At 43.1% G+C, this 24,008-nt stretch overlaps 2 protein-coding genes across 3 annotated transcripts in view; both read left to right on the top strand.

The window, feature by feature from the left end:
• The window catches only part of LPGAT1 (lysophosphatidylglycerol acyltransferase 1), a 947,911-nt gene that overhangs the window by 575,905 nt on the left and 347,998 nt on the right, over positions 1 to 24,008 (top strand). The window lies entirely within an intron of this gene.
• Positions 14,824 to 24,008, top strand: part of KCNH1 (potassium voltage-gated channel subfamily H member 1) — a 334,033-nt gene continuing 324,848 nt past the window's right edge. For both annotated transcript variants that reach the window (XM_050951795.1, XM_050951794.1), the window contains exon 1: positions 14,824 to 14,902. In XM_050951795.1, the coding sequence (XP_050807752.1) occupies positions 14,824 to 14,902 (79 nt within the window). The remainder of the gene's footprint in view (positions 14,903 to 24,008) is intronic.

Raw genomic sequence — 24,008 nt, 5'->3', positions numbered from 1 at the left:
CTATAAGGTGGGTGCATAACTGGCCGGATAACCATACTCAGAGAGTAGTTATTAATGGCTCCCAATCCTGCTGGAAAGGTATAACAAGTGGGGTTCCGCAGGGGTCTGTTTTGGGACCGGCTCTGTTCAATATCTTCATCAACAACTTAGATGTTGGCATAGAAAGTAAGCTTATTAAGTTTGCAGACGATACCAAACTGGGAGGGATTGCAACTACTTTGGAGGACAGGGTCAAAATTCAAAATGATCTGGACAAATTGGAGAAATGGTTTGAAGTAAACTGGATGAAGTTCAATAAAGACAAATGCAAAGTGCTCCACTTAGGAAGGAACAATCAGTTTCACACATACAGAATGGGAAGAGACTGTCTAGGAAGGAGTATGGCAGAAAGAGATTTAGGGGTCATAGTGGACCACAAGCTAAATATGAGTCAACAGTGTGATGCTGTTGCAAAAAAAGCAAACGTGATTCTGGGATGCATTAACAGGTGTGTTGTAAACAAGACACGAGAAGTCATTCTTCCGCTCTACTCTGTGCTGGTTAGGCCTCAACTGGAGTATTGTGTCCAGTTCTGGGCACCTCATTTCAAGAAAGATGTGGAGAAATTGGAGAGGGTCCAGAGAAGAGCAACAAGAATGATTAAAGGTCTTGAGAATATGACCTATAAAGGAAGGCTGAAAGAATTGGGTTTATTTAGTTTGGAAAAGAGAAGACTGAGAGGGGACATGATAGCAGTTTTCAGGTATCTAAAAGGGTGTCATCAGGAGGAGGGAGAAAACTTGTTCACCTTAGCCTCTAATGATAGAACAAGAAGCAATGGGCTTAAACTGCAGCAAGGGAGATTTAGGTTGGACATTAGGAAAAATTTCCTAACTGTCAGGGTAGTTAAACACTGGAATAAATTGCCTAGGGAAGTTGTGGGATCTCCATCTCTGGAGATATTTAAGAGTAGGTTAGATAAATGTCTATCAGGGATGGTCTAGACAGTATTTGGTCCTGCCATGAGGGCAGGGGACTGGACTCAATGACCTCTCGAGGTCCCTTCCAGTCCTAGAGTCTATGAATCTATGAATCTATAAGACAGTTACTTCATAGTAAATATGTATTTAGAAAAAAATTTGTAAATATACATAATACAGAAGTTATAAAACACATACGGTATATATCTATGAATTTCCTCTTTATTTTACTGAATACTGTCTATATTGGACAGTCCCAGGCTGCTCTTGGAGAAAGGACTATAACAACATAGCTTTGGCAGTTTTCTTATCAATGTCAGGCTTAAAGGTATGGTACATTTCTCCAGAGGATTCAACCAATGAACAATATGCCTTATATCAACCCATTCTTAATTTTTCTTAATGAAACTAATGGTTTTTTTGGGTGTATTATTTGATTTTGAGATGATCTGCTGAATAAAGGCTATCAGAAAATGCCAAGAACATGCCTTCAGAGCTTGTATGACATTTTTCTAGGCTCCCTGAGTCAAATATTAAAAGTTTACATTTGCGGAAGTATCACCATCTTTTCCCTCAGTTGTAGATAAACCTCTTTGCCTGTTTCCCTTTATGAAACAAAGCAAAACTTTTAGAGACTTCCAATGCAAGACCCCCTCCCCTACCACTGCCTGGTGGAAAAATATTTTGCACCAATGTATCACCTTTCAGCTTAGTGACACAAATCATTGGCAAAGCTGTAAATAGAACCCAGGTCTCCTGATGGACAATTCCCAAGATCAGATCACAGTTGATACTCTCAAGTGATACAGTTAATTGATATCTGTATACCTACATTGTGCTCCCAATTCAGAAAGGCACTTAAGCATGTACTTAAATCCCTCCTTATGCACAAAAGCACTTAACCACATGCTTAACTTTAAAGTGTGTACTTGAAGTCTCTTGGACTTCAATAGGACTTCAGCAGTGTCAAAGCTCTCTTCATGAATATGGATATTTTCTGGAATCTGTACCTAAAAAGCTTTTTGCCAAGCTTACTGTGGAAAAAGTGATCACTAGATCATTTAATTTGAAAAGCTACTATTACATAATTTCTGCTGATTACCAACTTTGGTTGGTGAGAAAGCCACACAGAGCTCTTTTTGAGGTCTTGGAAGTTGACAGGCCAGATACAGCTGATGGAGTTCTGCAACATAGCCTACAACAATACTTGACTTTAATGGGAATCATGGCCCATAAGAACTACATGTCACAACATGCAATGGGGCCAGGGTGCTTCGATCAAAATGTATATATAATGTAATGTCCATTTATTCATGCCTGAATACAGATGACATAGCAGAATTTTTGGAAGCCTCCTGATTAAATCACGAGCTTTGCACACTCAGCAGCTAACCTCGCAGTGATCTGCCACATACCATCTACCCATGTCCTCACTCATCATCCCCAATTATGATGCTCCACCATCATTCCTTACATGATACTTTTTTGCAGGTATTTCCATCTCTGTGCCTGATGTGACCAAAATACTTCAGTTTGCGTGTGTTGATTTCCAACAACAGAGTCTGCCTCTCTACAATAATATTTCTAACAGAAGTGTTCATTGTCTTTTCCATCAAGTATCTTTGGCAGCATCACATCTCAAAGACTTCAGCTTTCTTCTTGTCAGAAGCATTAGCTTCCCAAGATTCACCTCCATAGTCACTGTGGAAAAAAATAAGCTTTTGACCAGTTGATCCTTCATACATTTCTAGATGCCACACTTTTGTAAGGGAGGCCACAAAAAAAGTTCATGATCAAAATCATAGATCAAAATGTAATGTGGCATATTGAAGCTTGACATTACTTCAGTATCCGCCTCCATCTAAAAAATGGTGGAGTGGCCCTGCAAACTCTTAACATTTCAAGGTTTGGCTCTCAGGCTTCCAAGCAAACTGCCTCAGTTAAGTGGTATTTGGGTGCCCCTGTGCTGGAATGATCTAGACTTAGGCGTTCTGAAGCAAATTCACAAAATGCAACAGAAACATCAACAAAAAACCTTACTGGTCCAGAAGAGAATCAGTCAACAGCAGATTTTCCCTGTTAGCCCACACACATATATTGGGGTGTGCCCTCTCAAACACTTTTATTTTGAGGAATATTTTTCCATGCAGAACTTAACTTTTGCTAAAAAAAAAAAATTTCCCCACAAGAAGGCCAGAAGAGTGTTCAATAATTCCCAAACTGGAAAAACATACACTTTTTTTTATTTAGTCTTATTTCTCACGATCATTTAAGTACTGTTGATAATTACTTAATCCCCAGTCCTGCAACCCCTTATGCATGTGAGTAATACGTGTGTGTGTGTGGTCTCATTTAACTCAATGGTACTACTCCCTTGGATGAAGTAATTCGCATGTGAAAGTGTATGCAGGATTGGAGCCTTAGACTGTAAACTTTTTGGAGCATGGACCTTATCAGAACTGCGTATATGTTATTAGGCCTATAAATAAATCATTGTAAGAACTAAGGTATTTTGATTTTTTGTTTTACCTTTTAGTTATGATTTATCTGTTTTCAGAGTTCAGCTTTTATGTTTTTTGCATCTGTATGAAACAGTGACTAATACAATGTCTTTTATGGTTTGTTTTGTATTGTATTTTATTACTATGTCCCAGCAAAAGCCATATGGCAGTAAGTAAATTCAGCTTGATTTAAGGACTAAATATTCCTTTGATTTTCAGAGTTGGCAGTTGTTTATTATATCGTTTAATTTGTTTTACTTTTTGTTTAACTTTTCTTAGTAGAAAACAAAAAAATTGTGTGCAGAACAGTACAGATCAGAAAAAGTTCTTTCATATAATGAGCTGATTTACAATACAAATGAATTAGATTCTGAACATACAGGGCTTGATTAACCGCTGCATTATTTCATTGACTCAATAGTGTCATGCTGGTATAAAAACAGAGTAACATAGGCCCAGATCCTCAAAGGTATTTAGGCTCCTATTTCCATTGATTTCAATGGAATTTAGGAGCCTAAATACCTTTGAGGATTTGGGCCATAGTGTTGAACCTAGTCCAAAGAGCCTGTTCTCACTAGGCCAGCATCAAATCAATGTGTAACAAAAACAATATTTTTTAAAAAAACAGTGGTTCTCAAACTTTTGTACTGGTAACCCTTTTCACATAGCAAGCATCTGAGTGTGACCCCCCTTATAAATTAAATACCCTTTTTAAAATATATTTAACACCATTATAAATGCTAGAGGCAAAGCAGGGTTTAGGGTGGAGGCTGACAGCTCACGACCCCCCCATGTAATATCCTCGCAACCCCCTGAGGGGTCCCAACCCCCAGTTTGAGAACCCCTGTTCTAGCATTTATTATAAATGCTATCTATGTGAAATGGGAGTGCCCCAAAGTCATCCTTTTTGGGGGGAAAGTTTATGTCAGTTTCAGTCTATTGTATCTGATCTCCCATTTAAGTTTCAATTGGCTATTCATGTATTCATGTATTGGACCTTGCTACATGCTAGTAGCTTTTGTTACTAAGAATTAACTCCTAGACTGGTGTTTCTCAAACGGGGGTCCATGAGGGTACTCCTGGAGGTCCGTGGGCTGCACTGATCAACTCTTCTTCCTCTCTCCCAGCACCTCCTGCATGCTGGGGAACAGCTGTTTAGCAGTGTGCAGGAGGTGCTGGGAGGAAGGGGAATGGGGTGGGAAGAGGAGGGGCAGGGCGGGAAGAGGTGGGGTGGGGCCCTGGGGAAATGGAGGGCATTTGGGGGTCCATGAACATTTTTAAATGAAAATGAGGGTCCTCAGGTTGCTAAAGTTTGAGAACCGCTGTCCTAAACATAACAAGAGAAACAAAAGACAACAGGCCAGTATTCTCTGGCCAACAGGCCAGAGAATACTGATGAGCAAATTTTCATAGGCCTTACCAGGAACCATAAGGTAAGAGGGTCCTAGATTAGAGGATAAAAATATGGAAATTTAGGTTAAGTATCTAGTTTAGTATTAGGTCCTACCTTTAGATGCACCTTTGCAACTTTCATTGAAGTCAGTTTGAACTGTGCACATATCCAAAAGCAAATAATGCTGTCAGACCAGATCACATCATTTTTTGTATTCATCTCAGTGATAGGTCCCCATATCTGCCCCCATGAGGTCTACTCAACCATATGTATCAAATGTTCTCATGTTCTATGGCAGTGGCGTAGCCAGGTTTTCAGTGTAGGAGGAGCAAATATAAAAAAGGCGCCCCCCCCAGGCTCCTTCTCTGGCCATGCCCCCAGACTGGACCCCCTCTCCCTGCTCACCTTCCCTCCTGCGCTGCTGTCTGTCCCCGGCCTGCTCCTAGCGCTCGGCACGCTCCACGCAGGGCTCGCCAGCCAGGCAGCCTTAAAGGCACAGGGGCCCTTTTGCCTCTCCCCGCCCACTGCATTAGCAATGGGGGGGGGCAGGGAGCACTTGGCTGCCAGCCCTGAGCCGAGGAGCCAGCCCCCTCGCTCCTCCGGCTGTGTCTGCTGCCCCCGCGTGGCTCTTCCGTCTGTTCTGCTGGCAGCGCCGGCCAGCAGGCATCACTTCTGTGCCGGGCTGCCGCTGCTGCCCCATGGCTCCTCCGGCCGTGCTGCTGGCAGTGCCGGACGGCAGGCGCCGCTTCTGCGCCTGCCACCCTGAAGGAAAGCGGCTGCTTCCACTGAACCCCGCTAGCTACGCTACTGTCTACTGGGTTGTTCCAGTTAGGAACATAGGCTATGTCTACATTGCATAGTTCACCTGGGCCTTACCACCATGTTTACGTGTCTATACTGCACTACAATGACCTAAGTCAGACCCTCTGTTTCTGGGGGCATATTTCAACATATCTCAGTGTTCCTAGCACCGTTGGCAGCTGTAGCTGCTCTAAGGCTTAGTTCATAGTGGATTGTGAGATGACTTGTCTGTTCATACTACAGGACATGATGGGAAGTGGTTTGAGCCTGCCAACACATGCAGCTCAACCATTCTTGGATCCGCACACTACCATCAAAAGGGATCCTGACCCACTGGAAGAATTTCTGCAACTTGCACTTTCACTCCTATTTCAGGAATCAGATAACACACCCGTGAGATGCTGGTGGACATTTTGGTGGTGGTATTTGACCTACCAAAGGCACCTCTGAGAAGGGGGTACTGACACACCAACCATGACCTAGGTGCTGCTGCTCATGCCTGTTGTCATAACCACACATTCCCCATTGAGAGACCAGTAGTTCTGGAGTAGGGCTGCAAACACAGACTGGTGGGATTACAAAGTCATGCAGAGCTAGGTGACCAGAAGTAGCTCCAGAACTTTTGCATGAAAATCAGACATTCTTGGAGTTTTGTGATCTGCTTACCCTGGTCCTCTAGCACAGGGAAATATGCATGAGGTTATGCCAGTCCAAAAGTGGGTTGCTATAAGCATCTGGAAGATGGCTACCACAGAGTACTACAGATCTGTTGCTAACCAGTTTGGAGTTGGCAAGTCAACTGTGGGAGCTGTTGTGGCAGAGGTTTGTGAGGCAATCGGGACTGTGATTTACCCAAAGGTGGTGGGCATTAAACATTTTCCTGAAATAATTGCTGGCTTTAGGAGAATGTCCTTTCCAAACTGTGCTGGGGCCATTGATCGGACGCTTGTGTCCAGGGCCAGTGCAAGGATATTTTGCACCCTAGGCGAAATTTCCACCTTACGCCCCTCCCCCGCTGAGCATCGCTTATTAATAACTTTAAAAATGAATGCTGCATAATGTGGCATTATTCATTAGAATTAATACACGTTTGGCTTGAAAATGTATTAATTTAATTATTTAGTCTACATATTTAATGAAAATAAATGAATAACCTGACAGCGTTGACATTGTTATTGTCACAATAACATAGCATGGATCTTAAAATAAATCACATACCTTATACACAATACACTCTCACAAAGTAACACATTATAATTTATTTTTCCATGCTTTCAGTTTAGCAAATTTAGAAACAAATTCTTCCAAGTCAATGCTGCGAGCAATGTCATCTTCTATTGACAAGGTAGATAGCCCAACAAGTCTTTTTTGCAATATTGATGTTCGCATGTATATTTTTATCAACTTGAGCTTTGAGAAGCTTCGCTTACCACTGGCCACAGAAACTGGGAGAGTCAAGAGGATGCAAAGAGCAATAACTGTGTTGGGGACACTATCTGTCAGTTTATTTGTGCATATGAAGTTCAATACATCTTGCGATGATGCACTCTTTTGGACTTGTCGTGCAATAGCTTGCAATTAATTGCACAAGTCAAAGGCATCGATATCTTTGGATTTACCATGTTGCAATGCTTGCTCCAGATTCAAGCAATGTTCCATAATTTGCTTTGGTGTTGTATTTTGCAAACTGTGAACATCATATAGGAAGCCAAATACTGAACTAATTTGCTGCATCAATGTGAATTTTTCTTCAGCTGAAGGTATTGCTGTGTTGATGACTGCAAAGTAAAAGGTCACTTTGAATTTTTCTTTCAGATTATAAATAGGTTTGTCATCTGCTTCATATGTGAACTGCTTGCTCTTTTTTCTAATACGGATTGGATCTGGTTCAAAAAGTGCCGGTACATCCAACTCCTCCGCAAGTTCACCTGCATCTACCAATGTTTTCTCAAAGTTTGCATCACTTCTGCAGCCTACAAGAAACTTCTTGGTTTCTCCAAGCACCAAGTCACAGTGCAATTGCAACAGGGCAATGGGAGCGTGTCGCCAGTCCGTCCTGCGCCCAAGCTGGGGAGTTGAATGCTGGGCTCTCACTCTGGCAGGGGGGCGAGGGGCAGGCAGGACTGTGAGGCAGAGTGTGTGTGGCCCTCACACCAAAGCAGGGTCGGGAGAGTAGAAAGCTGGGGTACAGGAAGGTGGGTTAAAGTGGCTTAGCTGCCCCTCCATGCAAGAGAGCCCACAGAGCTGCCAGCCGCAGCCTCCCTCCCTTATCTCCCCAGGAAGCAGAGCCTCTGCCCTGGAAAACCTGCAGCCTGCTCTCTGAGGAGCATGCCATGCAAACCGGCCCCAGCTGCACTGCACTGACAGCACAGCTCAGCCCCAGCTAGGGTGACCAGACAGCAAATGTGAAAAATCGGGACAGGGATTAGGTGTAATAGGAGCCTATATAAGAAAGACCCAAAAATCAGGACTGTCCCTATAAAACTGGGACATCTGGTCACCTTAGCCCCAGCAGGGGGTCTTGCACCCCTCCCTCTCCCCCCAAGCTACTCCACTCTCCTTCTGGCTCTTGCTGTAGAATCTACTACAAGACAGAGGAGCTAGTACTGTAATAATGTACCTACCAACACAGCAATCTGTACAATTATTGATTCACAGTCAAAGGACTTCACATGGCAGGAGTCAGAGAGCAACTGGGACTTCCCTGGTTTTCTAAATGGCAGGAGACAGGAGTCGGAGAGCAACTCACTGGGAGCTGGTTCTTATCACCTCCTCCTCCCTATGGTCTGCCATCTAATCAAAGAACTTTGCTGGCTTCCTAAATGGCAGTAGTTGGAGAGAAATTCGTTGGGAGCGTGATTCTTATTACCTCTCTATAGTCTGTGATCTATTCAATGGACTTCCCTAATCGCTGGCTTTGTAAATGGCAGGAGAGCAATTCATTGGGAGCGTAGTTCTTACTTACGTCCTCCCTACAGTCTGCGATCTGCAACCTGAGCCTGTGTCTATTTTCAGGCACCGGCTTTTTAGCGCCCCCCAGATCTCGGTGCCCTAGGAGGCTGCCTAACTTACCTAGTGCTTCCACCGGTCCTGCTTGTGTCCATAATTTGCCTTCTGCAAGGAGCACATGAGTATGTTATTTGCAAAGAGTGTTACCCTATTATTATGCAGGTCCTGGTCAACCACAGAGGTAGATTCATGGACACTAATGTAGGATGCACTGGCAAGGTTGCATGATGTGAGAGTTTTCTGGAGATTGGGATTTTATCTTCATGGAGGAACTAGGACATTATTCCCACCAAATTACATTGTTATAAATGGAGTCACTGTCCCCACTGTTATTCTAGGGGGACCTTGCTTACCCTCTGTTGCCATGGTTTATGAAACCATACCCTGATTTCAGGGGTTCTGGCAAAAGACGTTTCAGCTACACACTCAATAGCTATAGGATGGTGGTGGAATGTGCATTTGGCAGATTGAAATCCTATTGATACTTCCTTCAGAACCATTTGGCTGCCAGTGTCATGAATGCCATCTGCATTATTGTGGATTGCTGTCTTCTGCACAATGTCTGCAAGGACAAAAGAGAAGTTGAAGCTTTTCACCAAGAATGGTCTCTGGATACTGCTGACCTTGAACACACAGCCAGCAAATGCACCTGCCATTAGTGGAGCTGGATCCCCTGCAATGGAACTCAAGGTGCTTTTTGCACCCTCATAGTGGGTTTGTATGGTCCCAGACATGAGGGGAAACAAAATGCTATTTGTAATTGTGCTGTTTCTGGGTGTGGGAGATTTTTTTAAAAATGAATTTGTATTCTGAATTTTGTAAACACACTAATTTGCCTCTACACACAATGTATTACTCAATGTGCTGAAATGTATGGATGTTTTTAATGCATTTTATAAAAGCTGGCCATGTACTTCAACTCACAGTTTATGGATGATTGTGATGATTATTGAATTTTATTGAGACTGGCCATGTATTTCAACCCATAGCTTTTAGATTACTTTGAAGAAGTTCCACTTCATTTTATCCAATAAAACTTGCTATTGAAGCCTTGTGTGCAAATTCAAGACTTTGTACTTTAATACATGTTTAAAATAAAATGCAATGTAAAAATCAGAAAGTCAGACCAGCTGCCATTCCAATGACCAATAAAATAACCAAATTCAGTGCAAAAACTCAACAGAGCATGTTAGTACATGAAATGGACAACTATTTCTGGGGGTCCCTGGCTCTCTGTTCTCCTTGGTCGTTAGTGCATTTTGCATGTGTGGGCTGTGACAAGTGGAAGGTACAAATGCACAGGGTACGAATATGAAAGTAAAAAAATTGCTTGAGCCCCAGCACCTCTTTCATTACAAATTAAGCTCGGGATGTAACCCCATGCTTTGGGTGTCCCTAAACCTCTCAATGCCAGATGCTGGCACTGGATGGATCATTCAATTACTCTGTTTTGTTCTTTCCCTTTGAAGCATCTGGCATTAGCCACTGTTGGCAGACAGGATACTGGGCTAGGTGGATCATTGGTCTGGCCTAGTATAGTCATTCTTATGGTCTTACAATCCTTTCAGGTAGGGCAAGCTCTGGAAGAGGTTATTCTGGAGGTCCCTAAGTGGAAATGTGAACTTCTTTTCCAGGCCAGTGGAAGACAAAGATCTGTGTAGGCTGAGGAGATTTTTAGGCACTTGGTGACTGACCAGCATCTCCAAATATAGGGAGCTTATGAGCTACAAAAGCAGCCTTAGTAAGCAGAGGAATGTAAGTGACCATCTGGAGTTCCTACTCCATGAGAAGTTTGCATCATCGCCAGCCAAAAATGGGTGAAAAATCATGGTAAAATCAACAAGCTGCTAATTTAGCATGGAGACATAGTACAGGCATCTTACAAGCACCCTGCATCCAATCACAAATCCAACAGATTGCCAGACATGGGGATGCCTAACACAGACAGACACCCTGTGCAGTAATATGAACTCCAAACACAGGCGTCTGCAGACTAAATACACAGTATGGTCTTGTTTGGACTCATATTTCACACAGCTATGGGACAAATACACACACAGTTTTGTTTTTTGGGGATTGTGTACAGGTAGACAATTTACAAGGGACACTGTATTAGCAGGGAGCGTTATACAAAGCTCATAAATGTAGCTCCTCAACCCATATTTCTAACAACCAGTGAGTAACTAGTACAAATTTCATGGTACTTGCTTGTTTAACATTTCCCCCTCAGTTCCTGGTGTCCATTTTGAATCCCAGGTGGGGTGTGGGTGTGAGTGCAGGGGCACTATGAAACTGATGTTCCACCCTGAAGGAAACAGACTATTATCCTGGCTTGTATTAATAATTTCATAGGGCCACAAGTCAGAAATCCCTCCCATTCATATATTAATAACAAACATAAAGGCAGAAATTTACCAGGCTCTGTCTGAAGTGCTTTCTCTGCTGCTGGTTCCACTATGGGCTGTTCCCTAGGACTGTCCCCAAACAGCTTCTCTGAATACAGATCCAGGAGGTACTGTAGGGGCTCCGGAGGCATAGCCTCTTCAGGGACTGATGTCAGCATTGGGTCACTTTGTGTGCTTCATCTGGCAGCTGGCTCACCTCCAGCAGCGTCTGTGACGGGGGGTTATAAGGATGCCATCACTGCTCAACAGATTGTCATGCACTATTGTCAGTGCACTATTAGTGCACTATTGTTGTGTGCTTGGTGAAGTTCTCAGCACCCAGTAATATCATCTTAAAAGAGACAGGAAGCTGAGGAGTTCCCAAAGGTACCATTAGCATATTTGACTGGGCAGCAATCAGTCTTGAGGTGCTTGATTCTCTCTCTGCACTGGTCACCAGTCTGGTCAATCCTCAACATCATGAGCCACTCCAATAAAGCTCCATAGACATGATCATTTCTTGGTTCTTGCTGAAGTCAGATGTCTTACTCACCTTGCACTGGAGATTAACCAGAATCCAGCTGTGTTCCTCTGACTCACTTTAACTTGATTGTCAGTTAACTTGGGTTAATTAACACAATTTTATGTTCTAGTATAGACACTTGTCACAGGGTGTCTGGTCCCTTTAAAAGGGAACAGGACCAGTCCCCAGTGATTAATTAGCTGCCTCCCAGTAGGGACTGTTTAGCTCACTTGATTCCCCCAAGCCAACTCAATGAGCTATTCATCCCAGCTGGGTAGGGGCTAGGAATGTCATAAAAAAGGAGCTGAGGGTAATAAGAGGAAGTGGTAGGGTAAAAAGAGATATTTTCTGTAGGTACTTTCTGGATGTGAGAGTGAGCTATATCAGAGATGTGCAGACAAGGGGTAGCTAGAGAGATCTCTTAGCTTCCCCATATGAAGGAAGAAGTTTGCTGTGGAGGGTTGGGAGTTCACTGCTAAGGGAAGCAGAGAGGTGCTACTGAGAGAGTGTGAGGAGGGAAAGGCTCAGGGAAGTTGCCCTGGAGCCTACAATCCTGCCTAAGGGACAGGATAGCTGTGAAATCTGGGTTAGCTTTCCCAAAAGGAACTTGGGGGGCAGGTGTATACTAAATGTGTGGAACTGTTGTTTCTTCCTAGCCAGGGAAGATCTTGTTTTAAATTTCCTCATTTCTCAGGCTTCGTCTGGAGCATGTGCCTGTCCTAGACCTTGAAGGGTAAGCTGTATCAGATGGGAGAAAGCCGAAGGTCTGGGTAGGGAGTAAACAACAACAGTCATGTGAGACCCCTTAAGGTGTGACATCTGGACTCCTCTTTAAGACTGTCATGGGGTGGTTTGAAGCTTGTAAGCAAGTAAAAGAGCCCTCAACAAGGGTGGTCTTTGTTGAAATCTTTGCAGAGTGGTTGGTAGGAGCTGCAGGGTCATAGTCCTACCACAAGGTGGCATCAGGAGGCCTCTACATGTTTAGACCCTACAAACATTTGTTCTAGGAATAAATGTTTCAATAATCTGGTATTGACAAATGTGTGAGAGTATCAGTGCTAGAGCCTACAGTTGGGTTAGCTGGGCCAAGCTGCAATCTGCTCTCAAGTTCTAGCATCATGGACAAGCTCTAGTAAAATTCTCAGTGTTTTTATGGCTGACTTCCCTTGAGCGGTTTGGTAGTGAAAGGCAAACTCTGATACATGCATATGTGTATAATACTAGTATAGTTATTTATAGTGAGTGAGATAAAGTGGGCTCCAGATGCTAAGCATATATCCTTATGTTTAGAAACACAAATCATCTCTAATTTGTACCTCCTAAAGAATGGAGTGTGTCCTTTGACCAATATGAATTTAACTAATGTCCAGAACCTGAGTTGCAGTCATCAGTGCTTGGTGCAGTTTGGGAAGGGGTGTGTGTGTGTTTGAGTGTGTAAAAAGGTGACTCACCTGTATTCTTCTCTGATCCTGGGTCTGCCTAGCTGGGTTACACCAGCAGCCAGAGATAATGGGAGTTGGGGGAGACCTGGGGAAATATTCTGCTGGCTGGTTTAAAATGTCTTTAGGGATGCTTGATGCTGCTGGTTCCAGCAGGAGTCGACTGTATATTCTAGCTCTTGATACAGGATTGTGAAAATCCCACTAGGGACCTATCTGCATCTTTAGGCACCTAACTACCTCTTAAAAATTTGCCCCTGTCAGAAAATAAACATAGAACCCATAATGCTACTTTCATAGAGTGATTCTTCGGTGTGGAACCTCTGTGTGACAGAGAGAGATCTTGGGTGTGTTGTGTATACACAAGGAAGCAGAGTCTGAAGGAACTTCACTTTAAAAGGCACTATAGATAGTGGGAGCCAAGAGCATTGGGAATAAGATATGTACCTCTATCTTCTGTAAATTAAAGAGACCTGAGTATGCCCTTACTCCCATTCATCACTAGGATGGTGAAGGGAGAAGAATAGTTTAATCCATTAAAGAGAAACCTTTACAAATTAAATAGATCAAAGCATACACTATTTAAATATCTCTTCACTCTAACTGAGCTGATATTTAACCACATAATACAAAGCAGCCTTTTAAAATAAGTCATTTTAGGAATGAATGAAAACCTAGAATGGTTACTAAAGAGGGGGCAGATCCTCAACTGCTATAAATGGGTGTAGCTTTACAGAGTTCAGCTGAGGATCATCTGGCCTTGTGACTACTATTCTAAAAATCATGCCATGATATTTCAGTTGGGCACCCACCCTAGAATCAGAGTCCTTAACTTCTAGACCATAGTTTCTCCATCTGTAAAACAGGGGCAGTCACTCTTAATTCCCTCAGAGGGGTGTTGGGAGGCTCAATGTTCTTAAAGCACGTTGATATAACACTTCATTAGTATTTTCCATCTGAGGGTCTCAGTGTGCCTGGTAAAGGTTAGTAAAAGGTGTATTTATTTAATTCTTAAGTGATAAAAGTTTTGGGGCATGGCTCTTAGGGGGCGGCAGAGATGGCTACCCAGACATTATTTGGTGTAGTAGTCAGCTCTTGTTGGAATTCTGTGAAGCCCTAGGTTTATTCCCCCCCCCCTTTCTCCTTGCATTGGGATTACACTATCGTTAAACCAGTGGAGCGATTCCTAATTTACAAGGTTGGGAGGATGACTCCAGCCCTGTCTTGGCTGGCTAGATTCACGCCCTAAGAAGTGCCTGATAGGTTTGAAGGATCTCTATCATTGAAAGCAAATTCAGATGAAATTGATATGTTTGGGGGCTTCCCATGATTTTTATCCTAAGCTATGAAGTGGCCCAGGGGTGCTTGGAACTTGGCGCTGGTCTTACAAAGATGACCCCAGCTGTGCAGGTTAAAGGTCCACAGAAGTAGTGTGTCGTTAGGGTTTATGCGGGCTTTTTGCCTGCGGAAGGGAATTCGGGCCAGGCGCGCTTCAGGCAGCGCATATTTCTTTGTGCCCAGAGGAGGGTGCTGCAGTACAGGTGTTGCCTGTCTCCTCCCGCAGCCTGAGCATCAGGACCGGGGCTGGGAATGGCGGAGATTGTGCCCAGCAGAGGGCGCTGCCGGACCGGTCCAGGCGGCGGCCGAAGCAGCAGGGATGCAGTGGGAGGCTGGGTGGCTGGAGAAGCTGATGCTGCAGAGCCGGTGGGGTCCCAGCGGAGAGCATGAGGCGCTCAGAGCGGGAAGAGCGTGGAGTGGGAGCGCTTAGCTTCGCGCAGCCCTGATCCAAGCCTCCGCGCTGGACTCCGGAAGACATGACTATGGCTGGGGGAAGGAGAGGGCTGGTGGCTCCTCAGAACACCTTTCTGGAGAACATTGTGCGAAGATCTAATGGTAAGGGGAGGATTGCATTCACCCGCAGCACGTACAGTAACGGGAGATGCCTCGGAAGCTGCTCCCCAGGGGCGGCCAGAAATGCTGCTGAGCGTGGGGCTTGCAAGGGGCAGTGGCAAAGAAAACACAGTAAGTCCTTCCTGCAGCGGCCGGTCTCCGGGGCTGCCCAACTGGCTTTGAACCAGCACGGCTCGGAGGTGATTGAATGAAGCGGTCTGTGCCGGTGCCCTTGGTGAAATGATCCCGCATGCGATGCCTTTGCAAAGTCCCACAGAAAGTAGAGGGGAGAGTCTGATCGGACCCTCCAAAAGGGGGAGCGGGGGGAGGAAGCCCAGGCTCTTGGGTTGCACGAAACCCCCGTGATCTGGAGTAAAGCACCCGGGACACTTATCTGCAGGGCTCAAGTGTCTGCTGTAGAGATGTGAGAGGGAGAAGGGTTTGGGGGAGAGAGGCTCGTGCGTGCTTTAGAGCTGCCTGGATGCTGCCCCAGTGAAGATCCCGCCAGTCTCAGGCCGAGACTCATCACCCTCTCCTCGTGGTGGGACTGCACCCGGACCCCTCCTCAAGCCTCTCCACCATCACTGGTGGTGCCCTCCTCCTTGGTCAGGGGCTGCATCCTTCCTTTCCACTGGGACGTGCTGCTCCGGGGCAAGGGGACCCAATGTGCCTGTCTTGGCAGAGCCCACTACTGTTTGGTAGTTGGCGATCGCCTTAGTTTTAACTTGTTTTCCAGGAGATCTCTCTGCTGTTGGATTAATTCCCTTCTATCTCTTACCTCAGGTGGAAGGCAGGGTGACAGAGTTCAGGTGCTGCTGTAATCACAGATATGATCCGTGAGTCAGTTTAAATTAAGGATACAGCAAAAAGCCCATCCTGTGTCTGGGTGTCTAAGCAGGGGTATATTTCTTAGCATTTGCCTTATACACAGCAGTTTATGCAGGATAGCCTCATATATCAGCCATTCAGTATGCTGGTCTATTAGATCTAAGTAGCTGCCTGTCACTTCTGTAATAATGAGTGAATAGGTGTTAGCCTGTATATGGTTTAAGTTGAATACTGAAAATGTTATAGTTCTTCTACAGCCAAATGTCAAAACCATCAGCCACACTATGGGCCCGATCCTGCCGAATTCACTCATTCAAGCAGTTTACACTCACCCAAAGGATCCCACAGACATCAAGGGAATACAGGGTATGTAAGAAGCCAATTGACTGTCAGGGAGATTCTTTTGGTCTGAGCAATTGCTTTTTAATGACTAAATGATTCAGAAATTCAAGATGGTCTCTAGGAAAAAACCCTAAGTCACCTTGGAGGATAAGGGAGGTCTATCTCGCTGAGTTGAAATGAAGTTTCTTTTTAAGTAAAGAATAAGGTATTTGCAATTTTGTGAGCCTAAGGATACAGTAATCAGTATATTTGTTGCCAGGGGAAATGTCTAGAATTGCACAACTGCATGTGAATATGTATTAATGTGATCTGGATTTTGCTAAAAGGCTGTTTCCTTAAAAAGGTCTCAATCATGCAAATATTATACATACTATTTAAAACTAAGAACATGTATGTTAACAGGGTCTTGGCCCAAGTTCTACCAATTTTTAACTCCCATTCACTTCACTGAGGATGCTAAGCAATTTAAGGACTTCTTGGATAAGTTAGAGTGTAGAATCAGGAAACATAATTAGTGAATTACAGTATTTTAAAAAATCAGCTACATGATGAGAAAGCAAAGAAAGACAATTCCTCATTTGATCTGGGGCTGGAAACTCAAATGACTCCAAGGGATGATTTTCAATTTTTTTTTTAAACTGGAGGCTCTTACTGAAGCAGCAGTGATTTGCAAAGTCTTGGAGTGCAGAGAATCTGGGTACTACTAATGCATCCTCACACATAATGGTGACACTCTAAAAAGGTTGCCTTCCCCCACTCCTTTCCTAGAGAAATGTTTGATTACTGTATTCTTAGAACAAAAAATACTGTCCATCCTTACTGAAAATCCTGTTATTTAAAAACAAAATCTTTTGGCTGACTGTGGTGAAATAGAACCTCTACTTCAATTACTAAAATTTTTCCTAGAGACTGTTTTGTCTTTGAATAATTTCATCATGAGAAAAGTCAACTTTATTCAGCAGAACTGATGAGTCATCAACCTGAACATATAATCAGTTTTCCATCCCTACACCCCCACAATCAATAGAAGCAGTGTCAAAAGTTACCCTGACATTATTATTTCTATGGTGCTGTGGGTGAGCAAGGTACTTCATGGGACAAATAAAAAGACCAGGCCCCTGTTCAGGTGTGCATTAGTTCATGAGGGCTGTAATAATACTCAACTGAACCTCTAGGCGCAACCTTGTAGGAGAGGATGGCACACAGCTGTACCACACTAAGGAGGCATTTGGGAGGAATTGTGACTCAAGTTCCAGTCCCTTCCCTTGCTTTTAAGAGGGTGTAATTTAGTGAAGTTCTTTCCCCACTTTGTGCTGGCTCAGCTCTGCTGGTCAGTTTAAGGGAGGCATGGGGGAGTCAAGGCTCCACCCATTTCCTCTTCCTCCCTACCTTCTCCTGGCCCACCTGCTTGGAAGGAGAACACTGGGCTGCCGTCTTTACTGTGCCTCCTATACCCAAACTGTGAGGCAGGGGAAGCTAAAGTGGCCAGATAAAAGTTAAGGTTTTGGTTCCCTTTTATTCCCCTGCTCAGTCACATTTGGCTGGGTCACAATCTGACTGACAAGAAAAAAAACATAAAATGAGGGGATTTGCCATTGAAATGTTGGGAGTTTTATCAAGCTAGTACTTAGCTGGCAGCTTGGAGCAGGCTACACACTGCCTCCAAATACTGAGTGGAGAAACATACACAAATGCATGCTCCTGGGAGTCTGTTCTCCCACTGAAATGTGGGGGACTTACCAATTAGTTATAGAACTGACATTAATGCTGTGATGCATATGGACCTTGCTGGGAAGGGGGAGTAGAATAGAACCCACTCTGTTTATATCAGAGCTACAAATTAATTGAGGACCACATTGTACTCTCTTTTTTAGAGACTGAGAGAAGCTAGCTGTCTAAATGAGACTAGATCACAGTAATAAAGCAATTATCTGCAACCATTTATTGGGAGCAATAATCAACACACACATCTAATTATGCCATTTCAGCATTAGTTTAAAATGTAATTCTATTAATGGCATTTGATATGAGTTGTGAAGCTTGAAAGCTGACATGTCTCCATTGCCAAATATAGCTCATATAGCTCATGTGGCTTTAAATTTAATGTGCATGCATGTTCAGGTCTTTTCATTCTGGCATAGTGTTTTGCTCATGTCTATAGCGTGTCTTCAGGAGGAAGATTGTCATATCCATGTGCAGTGATTTGGGGTAAGCACTTCCCCACCCCCAGATGTGACTTGACTGAGTTGCCACCCCAGGTGCAGGAAAGAGAGCAGGTTTGTGAGGTCAGTGCTGTCTCCCCAGCCCTGCATAGGAGTGGGCCGAGAAAAGCAGGGAGATGGGGAGCAATGGGTCTTCTCCCCTACATGCCAGCCAGAGTGAAGAGGGAATTAACATTTCAAGAGCTTCAGTAAACTACTTCCCTCATAGTGGAGCAAAGAGGAATCCCTTTCCTGAGCTGCTCCTAGAATGGCATAGGCATGCACCATCCCATACATATGTTGTTTACAATTCTGCTTGTGAACAGCTTGTCTTATGTTTAATATTTTAAAACAGTGCTTCTGAACTACCCGTGTATAGTTAGAAAAATAAATGTTGTGCATAGGACTTAGTCAGGCTTGGTGAACAGAAGTTTTGTTTTTTTTTTTGTTCTGAAAAAGTGAAAAAGCTAAAAAGACCAGAACACCCTGTGGGGTGGAAAATTGTCTATGCTGTAAAATAGTTCAGTATGGAAGAAATCACTAGGCTGCTGATGGATATTGCTAATGTCATATTCATGTTTTTCCTGCGGTAACACAATATCCCTGTGGTATACAGCATTCTATAACAGTATCAGAGCTATCATCTTGGTCTGCAGCCAGTGCACTCCATTCAAATGGTGCAGTATGTTATAGGCAACTAATTTTTATAAAATGATATTTTAATGCTTTATCAATAATCTAGAGAAAAAATCCTTTAAGTTTACAGAATTATAGGCCTGAGTTTTGCAATCCTTACTCAGGCAAAATTCTCATTGAGATCAGAGGGAGTTTTGCCTTGTAAAGGCTGCAGAATCAAATCCTATTGTCTAATGACTATTGAATTTCAATAGAGTGCAGACACTTCTGAATATTAACAATAAAAGTAACAGTAAAACAGTAAAAGAACTTGTCCAGATGATGACATAGCTAAACAAAATATTAAAAAAGATCTGTTCCAGATCTCAGCTCAGATCATACAGCCATAAGACCAGTGTGAGGAGCAAGGGCTTCAAATCTTTGAACTACATATACTATGCAAACAAAGATTGATAATGCCATATTTCTGATCTGTTATAATTAGTTTTAACTCAAGGTGTCATAAACAGATGGTTAAGGGTTAATGTCTCTTTTACCTGTAAAAGGTTAAGAAGCTCAGTGAACCTGGCTGACACTTGACCAGAGGACCAATACGGGGACAAGATACTTTCAAATCTTGGTGGAGGGAAGTTTTTGTTTGTGTTTTTTTTTTTTTTGGTTCGTTGTTTGCTCTCGGGACTGAGAGGAACGGGACATCATTCCAGGTTCTCCAATCTTTCTGAATCAGTCTTTCATGTTTCCAAATAGTAAGTAATAGCAGGCAAGGCGGATTAGTCTTATGTTTGTTTTCTCAACTGGTAAATGTGTCTTTTTGCTGGAAGGATTTTTACCTCTGTTTGCTGTAACTTTGTATCTCAGGCTAGGGGGAGTGGGGTCCCTCTAGTCTATATAAATCTGAGTACCCTGTAAAGCGTTTTCCATCCTGATTTTACAGAGATAATTTTTACCTTTTCTTTCTTTAATTAAAAGCTTTCTTTTTAAGAACCTGATTGATTTTTCCTTGTTTTAGAATCCAAGGGATTGAGTCTAAACTCACCAGGGATTGGTGGGGGGAAAAGGAGAGGGGGATGGTTAATTTCTCCTTGTTTTAAGACCCCAGGGGTTTGGGTCTTGGGTTCCCCAGGGAAGGTTTTGGGGGAACAGAAGTATGCCAGACACAGACTTCTGGCTGGTGGCAGCGTACCAGAAATAAACTAGTAATTAAGCTTAAAAGTGTTCAGGCAGGTCCCCACTTTTTGTACCCTAAAGTTCAAAGTGGGGAAAAAACCTTGACACAAGGTCAATCTATTTATATGCTGAAAGACACTGGCATACCTACCTGAGTATCAAAATTCTGCTCCAATACCCATGAATCTACCCATAAATATTTTAGCAACTACTTATAGACTTCTCAATGTACAATAATATGGTGCTAAATAACACATTAAATAAGAGAGATGCCCTAAATACTCATGTGTTTTCTTTTGTATAACGATGTTGCTTCAAACGCCTATAGAACAAAATAAACAATTCTTGTTTAAGATAATGTTTAGGCAATAACATAGATGTATCTTATCTTTTTGTTTGAAAAGGATGCGCCAAAATTTTCTACATCAGGCAGAACCAAGAGTCTGGACCTTAAGTCCCTTTTGAGCCAAAGCTGCCTCAAACTGGGGCCTAGCACAATTTGGTTTTGGTTTTGGCTGGGGTCTTGAGGTACTACTGTAATACAAAAAATGAATAGGTCATGGTGTGCTGAGGGGGGGCCACTTTAATGGAAGTAACTAGAGCAGTGCCTGGGCTGCTCTAAGACATATAGAAGGTTCTTTCTATTCCCCTGGTTCTGGGACTGCTGGGTAGGTGAAAGATGGCTTAGCGGGGCATCTATCCTTGCTCACTGTATCTGAGGATCTGGGCCCAGTCCTACAATTCCAGCACACTCAGATTTTCCACAGTGAGGTTTGGATGGGCTAGGAATGCCAATACAGGCTTCAAGAGGGTAAACTTTGGTAAAAATCAGTTAAATGTCTTTCCAATAGGGCTGTTTGTGTGTTTGAGTACTGAGGTATTCATATCAAAGCACATTATAAAAGCACTTACATTCATGCACAGGTAACTTTTCCCCCACAAACAGGCTGTTAATGTTATCAGACCACATAGAAGATTTAATTTGGGTCAAGTTGTTAGTACAATTAATTAGAAGAGACAATGAGACACTGAGAAGTTTTTGGTCTGCACATACCTTTTTTGAGCTAATGCACCAAATCAGGAGAAAATAGCATGGCCCTGGATAGTCTCTCTTAAATCCACTGATACAGGAGACCCTTCACTTGTGGATCTCCTCAGTCCTGTGCTGATGGATAGCTCAGTCACTTCTGTGGCACCATTTCTCCCTTCCCATCCTCCTCTGGACCTCAGAGAGGATGTTCTGCAGGTTTAGGTTTTACCTGGAGGAAAGGGGAACAGTTTGGGTGTGAGAGGGCAGACGTGGAGCCCTGGAGAAGCACCTTGTACCCTTCAGGAAAATTCCCTGGAAAAAATGATATAGCCTGGGACTCTAATATCTCTTCTGTGGTGTCTACTTCCCATGGCCAGGCCCCTAGTAGCACGGCTTTAATGGAGCAGAATAGTAAGAAAATCTGGAGGAGAGAAGAGAAGGTTTGAAGCACAGGGTCTCTGTGAAGTTGGCCATTTCTGTGGATCCCATGAGATCTGCTTTGCCCACTGGGGTTTGATCAGGTTCAGTGTCAAATCCTGTATCCCTTGAAGGAAGAGAGTAGAGGGATCTCCCTGAGAGGAGCCTCACAGAGACTTCCTTGTGGGTTGTACTCTGGGAGGGAAAATCAGCCCTGTTGATTATGCCATATTTAATAGAATAGGCCTTTTTCCTTGGTACTGCAGAACATCACCAAGACCCATCCTGCTAAGAGATATGGTGAGTAGAATCCTATTGACTCTAGTAACCCATGTGGATTCCTCTTGAAGGGTTCAGAGCTAATTCTCACATCGTGAATCAGACAAATCTCTCAACCTCCCTGCTCAGAAATGGTCTACTCCACAGTGTCCAATCATATTTGGTCCTTAATTTAGATTTTTTTAATTTAAAAAAAAACCCTCTTACAAATCCTGAATGACACAATCGTGGAAACAATTCTATCATTAATTCCAGTGGAAATAGTTTTAAAAAATCAAACAAGCATTCCATTTTACTGTCTGCAAACCAGACCTTGCAACATTGTGCCATACACTGAGGCCTGTAAGAGAAATTAACTAACAAGATAAAAAATGAAACTGGCCAGATTATGTTCTGTTCAATCAGAGAAATGTAACAGGAAATAGCCTAAAGAGTGGAAAAATCTAATTGGATTTCTAATGTGTTTTTGCATTATAATCATCTAAATTGTTCTTAGTATCATAGGAAACAAGAAAAAAGATCTTAACCTGACAATGTGGCTTTAGCAGCAGAGTGCTGCATTTTGGTATCACTTTACTAAGACTTCCTTTTACAAGTTATGCAAATAACTTCCTATACTATGAGATATTTACTTAGATGGTAAGATCTTTGAGGCAGTGACTGTTCTTGTTTATTGTTTGTACAATGCCTGGCACAATGGCGTCCCGGTTCCTAACTGGGGCTCCTAAGTGCACTGTAATTCAGATAAATAACTATTAAGTGTTTTTCATAAATTAAACTAAACTGTGGTTTTCAAAATAAATGAACAGAGTATATTTTGGGGTCCATTGTATATATTTTTTTCATGTATCTGTTTATCAAAATTCATGAATTTGCAGATTCTGCAATGTCTCCCAACCATTAGCAGATGAAATTCATTCTGTGCAGTGGTGTGGCACCAAAGGTGGTTCTAGCTTTTTTGCTGCCCCAAGCATGGCAGTCAGGCATGCCGAAGCTGTGGGGCCAGCGGACCTCCCACAGGCATGCCGCTGAAGGCTGCCTGACTGCGGCCCTCGCAGGGACCGTCAGGGCGCCCCCCGTGGCTTGCCGCCCCAGGCACACGCTTGGAGTGGCATATAGACGTTGTGCCATTTAAGCTGTTTTTTGAGAATGTAAATTGGTGCATATGCCTTGTGCTGCTTGTGAATTTCATTTCAGCATGACTGACTGAGGTTCAGGTGCATATTGCCATGCATTTCAGTGAGCACGTCTGATACACAAATTGCTGGAATGAACAAAGTTAACCTTTAAACAGGTGTTGGAAGTGGCAGGGGTATTGACTTTGCTGTGGAGCGTCTGTGGAAGAATGTCTACATCAGTTAAAGCTTCTACAGGGACTGATGGGAAATCTAGAGCAGACACAGACCACTTGTTTTTCCACTCCTTTATACTGGTTCAAGGCACTATAACTCTGTTGTTTTCAGAGGTCTTTATTGCTAACCCCACATAGGCCAATGCAGAGGTGGCACTGGGAATAGTGAAGTTGTCAATTATGTGGCTGCCGGGACCTAACAGCCTGAAGAAATAGCACAGAAGGCTGCTATTTCACCTCATAAATTGTAGTAGCATCTGCAGAGTGGTTTTGGCTGGAAAGTGAATTTTACCTCCCTCCCATCCCCGTCACTTCACTTGCATCAGTCAAAGTGAATTTCACCTAAACAAAGTAGGCATCTGATACACAAACTAACGTACTACACATTTATTAAAGGCAAATGCGTAAAGCTGACATTCCTTAAGTATCCAATCCTGCAAGACTGTATGGGCAAGATTCCATCCAATGGGAATTTTTGCTTTGGTAGGGTCTTTAGGGTGGGCCTAATTTCAGTGGCTCTGATTCATCAAAGTATTTAAGGATATGAGTATGCTTCACTAGGACTATTCAGCTGCTTAAAAGTAAGAACATGTTCGTGTACCTTGCTGAATTGGGGCCAATGTGAAGAAATAATGGTTTTTGTTCTTTCTTGGTCTCGCTCTTTTTGAAGTCAATGGCAAAACTCTTTTATTAACTTCATTGGTGGCAGTACAGACCTAGAGTTTGCAACATAACTTTTTTACTTCTCTAATAAGCTAATGTTATCCCAATATTTTGCCCAATTTGAGTACTGAAATTTTTCCTTGCTAGTTATTACTAAGCTAAGAGCTTCTAATTTTTATAGTGTTTGGAAATGTA

This window comes from Gopherus flavomarginatus, chromosome 4 (assembly GCF_025201925.1).
Source record: "Gopherus flavomarginatus isolate rGopFla2 chromosome 4, rGopFla2.mat.asm, whole genome shotgun sequence".
NCBI lineage: Eukaryota > Metazoa > Chordata > Testudines > Testudinidae > Gopherus > Gopherus flavomarginatus.
The sequence above is the reverse complement of the archived record's forward strand: the minus strand, read 5'-3'. Positions and strand labels throughout refer to the sequence as shown.